The sequence below is a fragment of the Chroicocephalus ridibundus genome, chromosome 4 (assembly GCF_963924245.1).
Source record: "Chroicocephalus ridibundus chromosome 4, bChrRid1.1, whole genome shotgun sequence".
Taxonomy (NCBI): domain Eukaryota; kingdom Metazoa; phylum Chordata; class Aves; order Charadriiformes; family Laridae; genus Chroicocephalus; species Chroicocephalus ridibundus.
The window spans coordinates 30,628,151-30,645,228 of record NC_086287.1 but is presented as its reverse complement, the minus strand read 5'-3'; the positions used below and the strand labels follow the sequence as shown (position 1 = coordinate 30,645,228).

General features: G+C 37.7%; 1 protein-coding gene across 2 annotated transcripts in view; it reads left to right on the top strand.

The window, feature by feature from the left end:
• The window catches only part of MIPOL1 (mirror-image polydactyly 1), a 190,974-nt gene that overhangs the window by 37,898 nt on the left and 135,998 nt on the right, over positions 1-17,078 (top strand). For both annotated transcript variants that reach the window (XM_063332191.1, XM_063332192.1), the window contains 3 exons: positions 7,651-7,837; positions 10,724-10,859; positions 11,847-11,952. In XM_063332191.1, coding sequence (XP_063188261.1) covers positions 7,651-7,837; positions 10,724-10,859; positions 11,847-11,952 — 429 coding nt within the window. The remainder of the gene's footprint in view (positions 1-7,650; positions 7,838-10,723; positions 10,860-11,846; positions 11,953-17,078) is intronic.

Here is a 17,078-nt window from a genome sequence, read left to right as displayed (position 1 = left end):
AAAAGTGTGTCATGAAGAGACAACCATTTGCTCTTAGTTGCAGGTTATTGGTTTTCAGTATAAGACACTGCACTGAAGGGGCCTAAATACTTGCTAACATGAATAAATCTGTAGTAAGTCCAAAGATGAGTAAAACTGCACTTTTTCTTGTTTGTTTTTTTTGGAGAAAATGTATATTGACCTTGTACTTTTTGTACTGAGCTTTTGTAATTGTTTTCCAGAAACAGCAATTACTTTCTTCTTGAAAATTAAGTACAGCATTTTTTTCTTGGGATTAACTCTGAAACATGTTTGCAATTGTGGGAAAGATAAAATAGTGAGGAAAAAGTCAAAAATAATGAGATTCGAGATATGCATGTAAATCGTATATGTTGCATCTATGTCAACTCAAATACATATGAAAAAGGAAATAACAGGCATTCTGAAAATGCATAAAACCTTAACTAACTCTTTTCTTCCTATTGCCAGGCAATAAGATCAGATTTCTTCTACCAGCCTCATTTTCTTTCTTTACATATTGATGCTTATAAAATCCTTTAATTTTGGTTTTGCACTCATTTTCAGGATTTATGCCTTTTAATCATTCAGTAAGGGACGAACTGTTGAGCAATCTGAATCTTTCACCGTCATTTTGTTTGGTAGAAGTTCCAGTAGTTATACAGCCGAGTGAATGAACGTTTGTCTTTGACCAAAAGGCTGACTCATCATTTTAACCTCATGAAGGAATATTCAGCCATAGAACTAATTTCATTTGCATAGCTTGAAAAGCCTAGTGGCTATCAGGTTCAAGTTTTCCGTTAGACTCAGATATTTAATTTCTATTTATTTATTAATATATTTCGGAATTCAAGTCCAGTAGCATTAAGTGTTATGAACTTAAGACAATTCCATAATCCATTTTTCACATGAAGCTATTAAAATTGCTTTTTATTAATGCAGCAACAGCTTGTCCTAACAGCCTGTTAGAACACTCACAGGTGCACGTGCACTGTCATACACACATCCCAAAAAATTATCTTTTCAGAAATGTGTGTAATATTATTAATGTGAAAAAAAATCTGGATAATTTGAGAGTCAATAATATAGAATAGCAATTAGTCTAGTGAAAATAAAAGGAAGTTGACCCTCTCGGGTAATGTTCTTACACACTTGACAGTTATTGCAGCAAGTTGAGGTAGATGTGTGGTTTGCAACTAGGGGCAAGAGAAAGTATTTTTAAACTGTAGTAAGTGTGCCCTTTTATTCCAGTGTGTATAGGGGCAGGGTGGCTCTTTGCTTTGATAGTTTTGTTGGAAAGTGAATATTCCCTCTTGGTGCTTGGAATTCAAAGTTTTTGGTATTGTACGACCACAAAAAAAAAAAAGGCAATTGTAAAGCTGCATTGTAGTTTAGATTGAGAAGAAAAAATACAGGATTAACAGTAAATTAGAGTTTGTCGATCACTGAATTTTTGGGTTTTTTAGTAATTGAGGCTGCAGGCAGTGTCAGAAGAGTACGCTACTGAGTTTGCGCTCGGCTTTGCTCCTACTCCCAGAGTGTGTATGGCACATTCTCTTCCTTCCTGGTTTTGCTCTTTTTCCTATTCTGCCTCTTACTGCCATCCCTCTGGGCATTCATTCATGCAGTCTTATGCAGACAGATGAGAACACGCTTTGTCTGTGCTACAGACCAGCTGAAAACAAATACTAGGGAGCTACAGGTAAGCGGTAAGTACTATTACACTTGAAGCTTGTTTGGAGCACCAAGGGCTTCCAACGTCCACATATTCATCTGCAGGCAGATCTGTAGCAAACAGTGTATTTTGTGGTGCTGCATGCATGTTCTGCTGGTTTTTGTTTGTTTTCCTTTATTGTTATTCCTGCAAACCTCTGAGCTGATCAGTGCAATTTGGCTGGTGGGGTGCTGAAAGACTACAAACAGGGGGAAGGAGGTGCCCACCGAGCTTCTGCTGGGTGATGGGACTGCTGAGTATGCTGAGTGGCGTAACAAGGGAAGCTACTGCTTCTCTAGCCTTCCAGGTGAATCTGCACCTTCTGTGCACTTACATCTTCAACGTTTCTGTCCATTTTATTAGTGTCAGTACGGGATTCTCTGATGCTGTGCTTTCCCTGATCTCAGTGCCAATTCCCCCACTTCTAAGTAGCTATGAGAAATAGTGGCTGCCTGCAAATTGTGTTTAGGTTCAATGTTTTTACTTGACTTTTTAACCACTCCCAGCTTAACAACATTGAATTCTGTTCTATCTTTACTATTTCAAGTCATGACAGCATTATCTTCCCCTTACGTTCCTCACAATCAATTCCCAGCTTTAATTCTAGTGTCTTTATATTCCTTCTTCCTAACATTTGCTTTTCTTTCCCTCAATGTGAACAAGCTATTCATTCAAGATAAATACATACAGAAGAAGATCAGCTGTTCAGCTTCTCCCTGTTGTGAAATATTAATCTGGGCTACTGAACTTTTTCTTTTATATGGAAAATAAGTTGTTTAGTATACTCAAGAACCAGAATCAATGGTGGTGATACAGCTTAATGAAAACTACAGCATTTTTTCCAAAGCTTGCAAGGCTGTTTTACCCTTTCTCTGATGTTCCTTGTGCAGCCTGATTATTGCAAATGCTACTTATTCCCCAGTGTGTGTCTGCAGCATTGGTAATTAGCGCACAATACAATTTGCAGGAGGCATGAGGAAGAGCACTGAAGTGCATAGATTAATATTGCTACTTAGTTTAGCAGCAAGACAAGCTACCATATACCAAGGCCTAAATAACCTGGGGTGGGGGTCATGGACTATATGAAGAATAAAGTTGTTTTAAAAATAAAAAAATCGCTATGCCCATTGATCTGACAGCGTTCAAAATGTCTTCCACAAAGCATTCTACTGACAGATTTAGCATGTTGACCGAAAAATGCATTACAACTTTATTAAACAAGTAAAACCTCTAATCTTAATGCCCTTGGGCAGAGTGCTTCCAATTCTGAGTGGAGGAGGCTGCCATCATCTTCTCTTACAAAGCCAGCAGGGGAAAAAAATAGATCCTCTGTGTTTTGCCTAACATTTCCGGGAATGACACTTACAGGCTTGCTGTGATGCTGCTTAGTCTTACCCATGTGCTTGAGGGAATTGAATCTGGATGAAAAGGTGTACTGCAAATGTAAGTTGCTTAAAGAAGCAGCATGAGCATTAATAAATGCCAACACAGGTCTAGTCCCATTATAAATTCTTCTTTACCAGCGGCTGTAACTTACAGTTGAAGGCATAAAAATCTGTATCTTGACATGGCCTGAGGATTTAGCCTGAAGTTCAGTTGCTAATGCAGATGTTTACCGCATCAAGCAGACATGTTTACATCATTCTGTTTTTAAAAAAAAAATAAAATTAAAAATCTGTCTGGTGACTTGACTTGTCATCTAGAGAGCTTTGTTCCTTTTTGGGAGCTCATATTTAGGATGTAATAGAGAGGCTGCTGAGGCTCTTCTGACCGTCTGTTACCCTCTGCTGCTCTTCCATGTAGGCACCAGTGATACTGTTGGGGTGACCTGGGAAGTATTACGTGTGACTATATGGCTCTGGGGCTGATGGTCAACAGCATGGGGCCCCAGGTGGTGTTATCATGGAATCATAGAATTGTTGTTATCCTTGATTCTGCCAGTAAGAGGGAAGGGCATGGAGGAGGATTGGGTGAAGTAAATGAGATCATCTTCAGACAACTGGAAGGAGCCTCATGTTCACAGGTCATGGCCCTCATGAGGGACTATAGCGATGCTGATAATCTGCTGGAGGGACAACAGCAGGGCGCAAATGATCTAGGACATCTCTGGAGTAAGCTGATGACAACTTCCTGACACAAACGATTGAGGTGCCAACAAGAGGAGGTGCTCCACTGGACCTGATACTTACAAACAAGGAAGGACTAGTTGTGGATGTTGAAGTTGGGGGTAGCCTTGGATACAGTTGCCATGAAGTGATCGAGTTTAGGATTTTGAGAGGAGGGATCAGGACAAAAAGCAGGACCTCAGCTGTGGACTTCAGGAGAATAGACTTTGGCCTCCTCAGAGATCCACTTGGAAGGATCCCACAGGATACAGTTTTGGAGAGAAGAGGGATCCAAGAGACATGGTTGATATTCAAGGATCACCTTGTCCAAGATCAAAAATGGTTTATCCTGGCAAGTAGGAAATAAAACATGGATCGAGCAGGGTGCTGTTTTCCTTGACTTTGGTAAGTCTTTGGACTCTGTGTCCCATAACATCCTAATAGAGAAGCAAAGTATGGATTAAATAAGTAAACAGTGAGGTCGATTGAAAAATGGCTGAATATCTGCACCCAGATGGTGGTGATCAGTTGCATGAAGTCCAGTAAGAGGCAAGCCACTAGTGGTGTACTCCCAGAGTCAAAAATAGATCCAATCCTGTTTAATGTCTTCATTAACGATCTGGATGATGGAGGGAAGTATAGCCTCAGCAAGTCTGCTAATGATACAAAACTGTGAGGAGTAGTTCATACACCAGAGAGTTATGCTGCCATTCAGAGGGACTTCGACAGGTGGGAGAACTGGGCAAAGGGGAACATCATGAAGCAGGGGGAAATGTGAAGCCCTGCAGCTGGCCAGGAATAATCCCATGTAACTATACATGCTGGGGGCCAACTGGCTTGAAAGCAGCTCTACAGAAAGTGATTGGGATCCTGGTGAACAGCAAGTTGAGCATAAGCCATCAATGCGCCCTCATGGCAAGGGTGGCCAACAGCATCCTCAGCTGCATTAGGAAGAGCATTGCCAGCAGATCAAGGGAGGTGATCCATCTTCTCTGCTCAGCACTGGTAAGGTCACACCTAGACCGTCAAGTCCAGTTCTGAGCTCCCTAATACAAGAAAGAGATGGACTTACTCAAGCAAGACCAGCAAAGAGCCATAAAGGGACTGGAGCATCTTATGTATGAGGAGAGGCTGAAAGCTGAGACTGAACCTCGACAAGGGAAGGCTTAGGGGAGCGGATCTTATCAGTATGAATAATACCTGATGGAAGGGAGTGAAGAAGCAGCCTGATTCTTTTTGGTAGTACCCATTGACAGGAAAAGAGTCAATGAACTCAAATTAAAACACATTAAATTCTGAATATGAGGAAACATATTTTTTTTTTTTATGATGAGGGTGATCAAACACTGGCACAGGCTGCCCAGAGAGGTTGTCAAGTCTCTGCTTGTGGAGCTATTCAAAAGCCATCTGGACATAGTCCTGGGGAAACTTGCTCTTGGTGACCCCGCTTGAGCAGGGGGGCTGGACTAGATGATCTCCAGCGATCCCTTCCAACTGCAATGACTCTGTGAACTCTCTTTAAAGTCCTGGTACTAAAAGCAGAAAATTTGAAAAACAGGAACTGTGAAAACAAGAAAAACTTGTTCAGTTGATTACTCTCATGCTAAAGGGATAGAATCCCTTTTTTGATTTGTCCTAGTGTAACTGTGGTAGCTAATGTCATCTAATCTTGTTAGCATTCTGGAATGAGAAGGCTTTTCTTCTCCAACCTTCATATAGTGTGGGCCAAAGGAGAGTGCAGTTAATGCTAAACAAGGAACAAATTTTCATGGCAATACAGTCACTGATTATTGCAACGGGTGTGTTGTGCTTGAATTCTTTCATCGAATGCAACACACTTCACTTGAGGCACTTCAAATATATATGGCTTATAGAAAATGTTGATACCCTAGAGAAGAATGGGAGGAAAAGTTGTTATGGCAAGTGAAGCCTTGCACTTACCCTTCAGTGTGTGAAAGCATAATTTGCAACTGTATATAGGCAGATCACTGCATCTGAAATGGGAGAACTGGACAGGATGATGTTTTATAGGCAGTTCTTTATAATGTAAATCAAATGGGAAACACATCTCAACCAAGTGTATGTTTCCCTAGAAGAAGCTTTGCAAGTATTGAGATTCAGACTAGGTGTGTTTTCAGGTAGTACTAACTGGAGAGGATTTCGAGTTCTGCCCTTATGTGTTTCCACTTGCAAGTTGGGCCAGGTTCTTAGAGTACACATAGTGAACTTCTTAGTGCCTGTTTGTTTAGAGAGCAAGAGGTTGAATCCAGCTTTAGAATGTAGCAGCACTTAAAAGGAAATCTCTGTTCGAAAACCTGTAGGTTTTCAAGCCAGTGAGCAACAGCATACGTTTGCTCAAAGAATCCAGGTGGCTGTGGGCTGTGTTCAATTTCTGCATTAGCTGTGAATTGATCCAAGGAACATATTTCAATCACAGTACTGAAAGTAGTGTTAGATTATATTTATTAACAATTTTTTTATCAAATTATGGTCCCCACGTGTTTATTACTGCTCAGAAACACAGATTCTGTAATGCTGTTGACTGTTGTTCCTTTAGTACAAAAATCAGTGGTTATAATTTTGAGGAATGGTGAGAGTGGATTCAAGTGGATTTGTGCTGAAGTAGATAAAGATCTACTGAACTAGCTAAGTTCTATGGGAACTTGGTAAACTGACTTCAGCCAATCCAGAAATCATCTCTCTGTGCCCTCAGGGTGTTTCCTGTACCATTGGCTGTGTCTTTCCTTTTTCAAGGAAAGGAATCTATTGCAACGGATTTTAGAGACAGTCTTCAGTGTTCTTGTCTTGGAATCTGTGCTTTTATGTCTTACATGCAGCACGACACCTTGATACTGATTGATGTGTATTTTCAGGCTATTTGTAGATGTATAGGCAGTTTCTTAGTATTTTTGAGGAGGAAGTAATAAGTTGGGTCAAAGAATGTATACCATCTGATTTATCCAAAATGTCTGAAAATGCTACCTTCGTTAAATAAGAAAAAGCTCCAGTGTTTGTTCTCTACTAATCTAAATGAAAGAATTAAGAGTATATGCACCTTTTTTTCCATTTGCAGCTTTTTTAGGCTTCTTCCTCCTCATTTTTTAGTGTAGTTCTATAATTAAAACTTTCTTGTTCTTACTTTATGAAAGAACATTCATGGTATGTAGGTCTTTCTTTAATTTAAATACCTTGATAGCAGAAATATGTCCTAAAAATATCTAGTAGCCAAACTTAAGAGAACTAACTATCACACTCAACATTTTAATCAGATAATTTTTCCCTTTGGCACAATTTGTGCTTTGCATTCTTCAAGTTCTTTAGTTGTATGACCCTGTACCTTACGCTCTCCAAGAGTGAATAAAGGGGCCTTAAATTTGTCGTTGCTAATTACAGCTTGCTGATACTCCTTTTGTAGCTAAAATGGATTTGAAAAAGGTGTCAATATAAGAAAGAATCTAGTTCACAACCTGCAAATTTCCCTGTCTACAGCAGAAATTCATCATGTCTCACTAGGGTAGAGCTGATTTTTACAAAAGATAGGTAGATTATTTCCTAGGGTCAGCATTATTTTAAGCAGTCATTTAAGGTAAAGAGGGATTAGGAAATGGTGATGAATTTTTTTTCAGGTTTCCATGAGAAAAATTCAGTAAATAGATTGTAACTCCTACATCTGTGCTTTTGTAACACAGCTTTTGTTCCTTAGTGGGATGAGGAAGCCGTGAATCTGAAACTAGAGTACTTTCTCCTTTCTGCTACAAGTAAGAATATTGCAATTTTCGAATGAGAAATCTCTAAATGAAAAAAAATTAAATATTTGCTTCTGTTTCCAAATAGAGAGACACATCCCGGAACAGAAAAAAGATGACTTTTGTGCTGAGTTTCAGTTTCATCAGAATTCTCAAAAAAACACAGAATTTTTCATTGAGGCAGAAGTTGAAGCACCGAAACTTTCATATTTGCCAGTAACCAGTCAAAGAAGAGGAGCCCCAAGTGATTATAATTCCAATCCTGAAGAATCAAGGTAAAACCAAATATCCCTATATATAGTTTTTCTAGATTGGAATTATAGGCAATATACATATGGATTTTTGTATAAAGACAGGGAAGTTTACTTTCCAACTGAGAATCAGTAAGTCAACTTTTTACTTAAACTCACTATATCTGCCCTTCTTTGCTTGTGGAGTGCAGCATTTCACCACTGTACCCTCTAACACTGATAGAAAATATGATCATGACAATGGCTTATGTGACATGCTGAGGGTGTTTCAATGATTGTGATCTCTACAGAGAATTTTAAAAATGCATACTGAACAGAATTTGAAAAGATGATCTAGAAGTCTAGCAGTATCTTTGGCTTTACACAACAAGCAGTGTACCCTAAGTATGATGAGTGAGTAGGAAGCAGGAATGAAGCAGCATGGAAGCGAGTAGGAAGCAGGAATAAAGCAGCTAGGAAGCAGGAATAAAGCAGCTAGGAAGCAGGAATAAAGCAGCTAGGAAGCAGGAATAAAGCAGCTAGGAAGCAGGAATAAAGCAGCTAGGAAGCAGGAATAAAGCAGCTAGGAAGCAGGAATAAAGCAGCTAGGAAGCAGGAATAAAGTAGGGTGAAGTCCAGATAAAGTTGTAAGAGTGAGGAGGAGGAGCTGTGATACCCTGTAGGCAGTCTGTGACAGGAATCTGCAGAAGGGGAAATAGGGTTGAAAAGTGTAATACAAACTCTGAAGATTTTATTCTGTCATTAACTTTTGGTCATTTATTGTCATTAATTTCCATACTGAGCTATGGTCCTCTGCTGCAGTCTTAAGAAACATATATGCTCATGCTATATGTGAGATAATATATGAAGGTATACCCAGCTGACAAGGGAACATGCTACCGATTTTCAGTGACTTAGGCATTCTGAAGCCCAAGTCTTAACTGAGAGTGACAGATTTGCTTTTGAAAATGGGACCAAGGCTGTGGAGCCCTATGATGTACTTTTGAAAAATATACTCTAATTCTTCAGCTGTCTGTCAGATTCTACACCTGGTTTTGTTATCTTTAGTATGATGTAGTGGTGACCCATTGGGCCAAAACCAGTCCATAGTATATTTCTGTCTATCTTGTTGCCTTTTTTTTTTGCATTAGGGCCTGAAATATGCTGCTAGGTCAATGCATCCTGCACTAAAACCCAAATATAATGCTGAGTGCTTAAGTACAGCCCAGCACAGAGTTAGCTAAAGATTGCTGCTCCTACCCTTCACCAGTGACACTCACACTGGCAGTCAGGCTGGTCTTGAACACTGAGATTAACCCCCCACAGCAATCAGCATGTTGAACCATCTCATCTGCAAATATATTGCATGTAGGATCCTAAAGCTATAGGCCAAAACCTCATTGTGGTAGATACTATATAAACTGCACAAAATCTGTCCTTCCCCAAACAGGTTGCATTTAGAATACGAGATGAGAAAATATCTTGGTATAGAACAACCCAGGAAATGTTGTGTCAGTGTTGATTTGCATTGTAGAGGATGGTCTTAGTGTACCATCAATGCGACTTTTCTAGTTTTCTTTTAGACATCACAAAGAAAACATTTGAGGGATTAAAAGATGATAATAAAGTTGTTCATGGGAAGCCTCTCCTGAACAAGGAAAATGCACAAAACCCCTTTAGTAATGTCTGGGCAGTAGTATCTGGAGGCATCTATCACCTGTAGTCCGAAATGATACTAAATGAAATTTGCTAGACAGAGAAAGGATGAAATAGACTTTGAGGGATCTTGAAAGTGAAGGCAAGCCGTTTAAGCACTCTTCCACCCCATATATAGTGTAATACACTAAGTACTTTTTCAGTGTGAATCTCCCTGCTGTTTATGTTTGATGTGCTTTAGCTTGCACCAGAGTTTGCCTGCAGCGTACGGATCTTAACTTACTTCTTAAAGAACCATAGAGAAAATAAATGCAATGGAAGCAGGTGAAGAAAGGGGTGACTGAGTACAAACAACAGTCTACCTAAGAGAACGACTCTTTGGAGCAACAGATAGATTTTCTTTTCTTTCCAGGATGTGAATTACACATAATGAAAGTAATGTATACAGTAGGACTAGTTCAGAGGTATAGCTTTTCTGTGGCTACTTCTTATGACTCATTGCCTATGAAGCCTATAAACAAAAACCACTTAAGGGAAGTGAATGTTAAAAATATTTGCTAATCTCCCTTCTATAATCTATTCATCTACTGATTTTACTGCTATTTTACAAATGAGATCTGAGTTATCTGTGAGTATCAACAGATAGCCAAGGAATTTTATAAAAGTCTTACCTTGAGATAGAATTTTTGTGGCCATTGAATCTTGTCTTATTTTTCCCTGTCTATAGCTAAATAAGTTATCTTAAAACGCTATGACTGGTATACAGTACGGAACTCCTGTTCTCAGTTATAATAATAACACCATAATTTCACAGATTTCTTCAGGATGAACTCCTATATCTTGTCTTCCAGACATTCTCATTTCAATTCATGTGGAATTGTCCATCCTACCAAAGAATTTGGTTTCTTTTAACGTGAGCATTAATTTGATCCCCAAATGTTTCATTACTTTGTTACTCTGTGTTAAGCACAGGTTTTTAATATTTGCTTCCCTTAAGCATTTTCTGTTTATAGGCTTCATAGACAATTCATATTCATCTGGTTTATGTCTTAGCACTGTAGTACATTTATTTACTATTCCAGATTTACAGATTTTTTTCAGAATTGCAGATTTAAGAGATGGTAGAAGGACATCCATTTTAATGGCTATTTAATCCATTTGCGATGGTTAACAAGTTTTGATAATTTATTTCTGTGTATTTTATTTCCAGTGGGTGGAGGGAAGAACTGGTTTTGCATTATTTTTCTTTCTTTTTTTTCCCCCTCCTAATCACAGCACCATGGAAATAAAGGCTAACAGGATGCTCCCTGAATTTATACCTTCATGGAAGGATGCTGCAGATTTAGGTGGAAAAACAGAAACTGCATTCCTTTTAAAAGAATTGGACACTCTGAGGGCCAAAAATAAAAAGGTACAATTGAGATATTCAGATCACAGGGTTTGATCTTCTATGGTTGTCTTACAAAACATACATTTTAAACTGTTTCTAATTTAGTTTTGTTATTTATTTTAGAGAACCAATCAATAGCTTTCTTGTCATTTTAGATTCTAAGTATCTGCTTAACAACCGCTTCTTTGGAATTAAAAAAGTCTTTCATTCTACCCTTTGACCTTTTTAATCAGTGACATAGGTTCTTGCATCATGGATGAAAACCAAAGAGGACCAAAATCAAGGCTGGGATTTCATGAACAGAATCTGGAGCTTGTGCTTCTGTGCATGTGATCCAGATAACGAATGTGCCCTGATACCTTCTCTTTGTTGAGGGGAAGAAAATTCCATCCTACTTGCACACTGCATTGCTTCTAGCATTAGTAGCAGCTGCATGCACCTAAGCCACAGAAAAGTCTATAGTCTTTCCATGAAGTGTCATTGAATATTCAATGGCAAGCTCAGATATCTGTCCCAGAACAGATTTGGTGAATTCCCAGTTAAAAGAAAGGCCTCAACATGTGAAAGAATACCAGTTTTCTGGCTGGTGATGCACATGAAAAATTATGCATTTACACCACAGGATCTTCAGGCTGTGATGTCAGCACTCTTGGTAGGAAACAGGCTATTCATGCAGGCACGCCACCTGCATTATGTTCCATGTAATTCTGAACTTCCTTAGCGAGAAGGTCCACAGCTGGTGATACCTGAAGAAGAGAATCCCAAATACAAATGATGGTGCGCACATTGCTGCTTGTCTAGTGGAGCAAGATAGGGCAGATGATAAAATAGATAATTTTAACATTTGTCCTTTAAATAAATACATATAATTAACTGAACTTCTGTTGTATTGCTTATTGTTTGTATTTTGGGGGTAAGACACTATTATTTAAAAATTTGTTGTGGTTAAAATAGTTGATTGACTGTTTCAGCTAGATAAGAATCTCACTGTCCATTTGTTCAATTCAGCTTCAAGATAAGCTGTCTGAAAGGGACAAGGAGCTGAAGACAATAAAACTGGACTTAGAACTGCAAGAGAGAGCTACAGAAGCTAAGATTGCAGAAAAGATTGCAGGTACCGTAGGCAAGCGTTTAACAGATGGCTGTATGGCTCATACAGTACCCGCGGTCGCTATATGACGTGGCCTAGTGAATGTTAGCTTTATTTGCTAAAGGAGGGAAGATTTGACTTTTTTTTTTATGTGTGGCTGTTTAGAGTTGCTTAGAAAATAGGTGGCTTTAACATCCTGGTACTGGTATTAGCAGGAGCTTTACCTGTATTCATACTGATTTGGGCATTAAATGCATTGTTAACACCATGTCAATCCAATCACAAAAAGGTTGTTTGTTTTGTTGGAAGGTCCTGAACAAACAAGGGGAAATAATGATTACCAGTGCCTCTACCTTTCAACCAGCAGTTCAAATACCACTTATTGTTTTAGCTCGTTCAGAGCAATACTACCCCCTCGCCGTGTATGGAGATAGTCACACATTCACCTCAACTAGAGACCCGCACTTTTCTTGAAAAATCTGTTCTTTTGGTAGTTAATGAATTTTTGTGTGATGATGGTGTGTCTCCAGTGAATGAAGTTTATACAAATTCACAAAATGAAAGGTTTTTAAGTTTACAGTTGAAAGTGAATGCATGCTTGTATTTGTTGTTAATTGTTCTTTGGGTAGACATACAAAAGTGGAGACAGTTTGTATTCTGTGGTGTTGGAAATTTCTAAAGTCATGAATCTGAGTATTTTTCTTATTGTAAAGTAGTATGTGCAGTGTATCCAGTGGATGAAAAATACTCTGAGGTTTTTCTCCAAGTGTTTCAAAGAAATTAATGGGACTACTTTTATAAATTCATCGAATCATTTCTTCATAAATAAAGTGTAAGCTAGGAAAAATTGTGTCCTCAGAGACCACAACGCTTCATATAGTATTAAAAGTACTAATACCTGACCTCAAGCCAATGGTACAGATGATAGGAGTAACTGTCTTCAGGAAAACGGAGCAGAAAATAAACTCTCCAGCTGAAGAAACAGATGGCTGACTTTCCACTTAACATCAAACTCCTGAGAATACAGTATTCTGTGTATATTATAGATGGAAGAGAGAGTTCCTAGATTTTCTGTGGTGGAGGAAGGGAAAAGCAAATCTAATCTACATATTACGAAACAAATGGAAATACAGGCATAATTTTATTCTTATTTCAGTTTACATAAAATGCTTGCTTTTATTTTCAGAAGAAAGAAAACCCACACTGCGAATCACAGTTATATCCAGCAGCCGAAAGCTAATGCAAATTGTTTGGGTTGGATCCCAAGTTTTGTGTTTGTTCCCAGATATTTGCACAGCGTTTTACCTCTGTACCTACAATAGAGAAATACGCTCTTTGACATAGGTGTTCATTGCTTGTTAAAAACTGGAAAGAAATGTGTGTCAGAAGGTGTGTCAAAACCTTGGTTAGTTTCATTTTTATGGATACAGTTGAAATATTTGTTAGTAAATTGTTTTTTCCTATGTTACTGTTTAAAGCTTCTAATTATGGCCTATGCATAATATTCTCCTCAAAACAGTATCTCATGAATATGGTTATAATAAGTAACGTAGTTATTCCATTTTAAAAGGAATAATAAACCAAATTTTAATGAGAGCTACAATGTGTAATAAGGATGACCTTTAAAAAAATACCCTTTTTTCTCCTTTTATAAGTTCAGGAAGTATAAAATCCTTTAAATGCAGAGAGAGAGGGCAAGAGGCTCCTTACTACTTTAGCTGTTTGCAAAAAGGAAGCATCGTTAATATTTCATGGTTTTTTTGCTTCCTGTCTCACTGTTCTAAGAATGTTGCCGAGTTTGGATAAATGTTTTGAACTTTGGAATGATGTGAACCAAAGTTTTGGAGGTCTATGTGTGTCTTTCTCATAAAAGCCTTGGGGAGAGTTCTAATGGACAGGCAGAACCTAATAAAGACAACTCAGTGTGTTTAAGGAAAAACTTTTTTTTCCTTGTGTTAAGTCCTTTGAGGAAAGGAGAACACATGCTGCTGTGATTTTGTGTTGCTAGTTAATGTTTAATTACTGCAGTGTATAACACATGGTAGAGTGAAGCTTGTAAATATGGGTGTTTGCATTTTTATTATTACTTAGTACTGACTTTATGATAAGAAAATGAGTCCACGAAATTGTATTGAAAAAAACATCAGAAATGTTATCAACTTTGAGGAATACTACAATTCCGTTTTGAAATGTAACCCTCTAATTGATGAGTTTTACCTAAACAAGTCCCATGGAAAGAACAGAAAAACTAAAGACAAAGGCCATTTTAAAATGAAGCTACCACAATCTTCAGAAACAAATAACACAAAGCTTGCCGCTTTATAATTTTTACTTTGTTCAGATGAAGAAGTGAAGAGGAAAAGTGTAAATTTATTAAATGCTTCATCAGAGAATAAGAAATAGTAGAGTTAAGGCAGAAGTGTTTCAAAGAAATTAATGGGACTGCTTTTATAAATTCCACATGATGGAAGAGAATGTTCAATATTGTGTGCAGTAAATAACTTATATTCAGAGGGTGTTTATTTTTAAATTTTACAGACCTGGAAAATGAATTTTAGAACTTCCTTGGGTCCCTATCTCTGTGTCAGGTGTCTATGGCTAAGGAAAATCAGGTAATTCTCAGTTTTGGTTGCAGGCTTTTAAGCATTAGAGACTATCGTTGCCACAGGATCTTACTGTTTCTTCATTGTTCTTCTGTTGGATATCCTCTCATTATAAGCCAATGTCTGAAGGTAGCATGGGTTTCACTCACCATCATGAAGAGAATAAGAACAGAGGTGGAGGCAACATCAGGAAAATCAAGGAAGAGCACATCGTGAAGGAACTGAAACTAGGAAACTAAAGAAAAAGGGGAACACAACGTGTGAACTAGGCGTGAAGAATAGGCAACTCTTGAAATGTGGGACTGCAAAACAGAAAATGGAATGGGTGCAGTCTGTGGGAGGGGAAAGGGAGAAGGAGCACACATCTTCTGAGGACAGACTGGAAGATAAGGATGGAGGCATTGCAAAGGAGTAAGTCTTCAAAAGAACTAGCAGAGAGAACAGATCTCGCTTTGGATGGACATAGTAGATGACTTCATTTTTACCTAACAAAAGAATTATACAGGGGGTATATAGGAAGTTTTAGAGGAAAAGAGCTGGTTGAGTGTGAGAATTGTAGAGCATAGTGGTAGCCTCTCTAAATGGAAAAAATATTAAAGCCCTGGTCTTCTCACAGTAACTCCCACCATTACTGCAACAAGATATACCGTAGTTGGCATCAGAGCCTCAGCTCTTGTAATATTTTTGCTGCTATCACAGTGTTATATATTGGGACTAAGAATAATTCTGAAGGAAAATACAATAGAAAATATTTCTTGTTACATCTTTCTTTAGCAAAGGCTATTCTGTGGGGGGTTTTGACAATATCTAATAGTAGTGTTACTAAAACTTAATACATTTTAAAATCAGTCAGCTGATTGAGTCCAGCCCTGCTAGGTCTGTTAGGTGTTGCATACTACCTTTAATGCCTGACAACTCTATGACCGTTCTGCAGATGCTCTCTGAAAGACCAGGGTAATGATGGGAAATATAGTGTGGAAAAAGGGGAAAGCAGTACTTTTAATACTGTTGTGTATGTTATACAGCTTTCAGTCTCTTGGAAACTACGGCAATATACCTACAATGAAGTTCCTTTTTTCAGGTTTGTTTTTACAAAAATGTTGAGAATTAACATTTGTGGTATTTTGGAATTCTTGAATATGGTATGCAAATGTTCATGAACATTATTTGAAGTTTCCGCAATTAACTTGAAAAATAATTACTGAATGCATATGCAATAGTTTTAATAGCAAAAGTGAACACAAATATCCAAGTGGCTATTAGCTTAGAGTTAGTTTGATTTAATATCCCATAAAGGAAGAGGAAATAAGTAATCTTGCCAGTAATAAACTTTGGGTGGCAATAACTTCCAGCACAGAAGAAAAGTATTTTCCATTTCTTCAAAGCTCACTTTAGAGTCCCTTTTTAGATGTTATTTTTCTTTCTTGCATGTCATCCATTAAAGATTAGCTGTGGAAGGTTGGAGCATGGAGAGATTATGAATGACAGAACAACTCCTGCAGAATAATAATCAGTTTTTGGTATTTAATGCTGTTTGACTTTTGCAGACACATTTCTTATTAACCTTTGGTACAAACAGAAATCCAGGTTCCTGATATCTCATGGAGAAGATGAATTCAAGATCCTCTTCCAATTAAACTGAAATAAGGCCAATATTGGGCTTTAGCCAAAAGAACTCAATAGTTCCCAACCCTTGTGTTTATAAACCTAAATATGAATGATATTTTACAGTTTGAGTAGGTAATGCATATACTTCCCTAACTCAGTTTTCTGTGCATAATTCATTTGTATATAGTCTATATAGTTCTTAGGGATTTTATTGTATTAATGCTTCATAATGCAAAACTACTTCCTGAATATTTTTTCAAAAAGATTTCCTGGTAAATAACAGAATTTTGAAAATAGCTGTAGGATTTGAATCCTCTGTATGGGAAGGCAGACAATCCATCTAAAGGACAGAAAAAAAACCCTGAAGGAGGGAGTGTTGTGACTGAGAACATCTTGGCTTAATTTTTAATGGCTTAATTTGAAAGAATGTAATTTTACCTTCAGATTGTCAGAATTATTGATTGTCAAAATGTTACGTGCAGCTCTTTGAAGTACAATATACGAAGAGCTGGCATAGGTTAAAATGTAAATTACTAAGCTATTTATGGGTGGAGCTTGTATGTAAAAAGCAAGCCAGTATCTTCTGCATATTTTCATGATTAGTCTGGCCCTTCTCTCTTCCTCATTATGGTGCTAGACGAATATAAAGCATTCGGTTTCATTCAGGAATAAAACGGTCTGCAAATAATCTACTTTTTGGAGTATTACAAAAACTTTTCTTCAACCTGACAAATTTTAACTTGCAAACTTTAATGCAACATTTATATTTTTTCCCCTTAAGTAAATATTTAGGCATCAGCAATTATTCACCAAAAAAAGCGTAACAGCACTATGGTTTGAATTTTGAAGTCAGCTGTGTTTAGTGTATTAGAAATAGAGGCTTAAGTATTGTACAGGGATTGGCTTTCACAAGAACTGCCTTGGGGTCTGTGTATAATA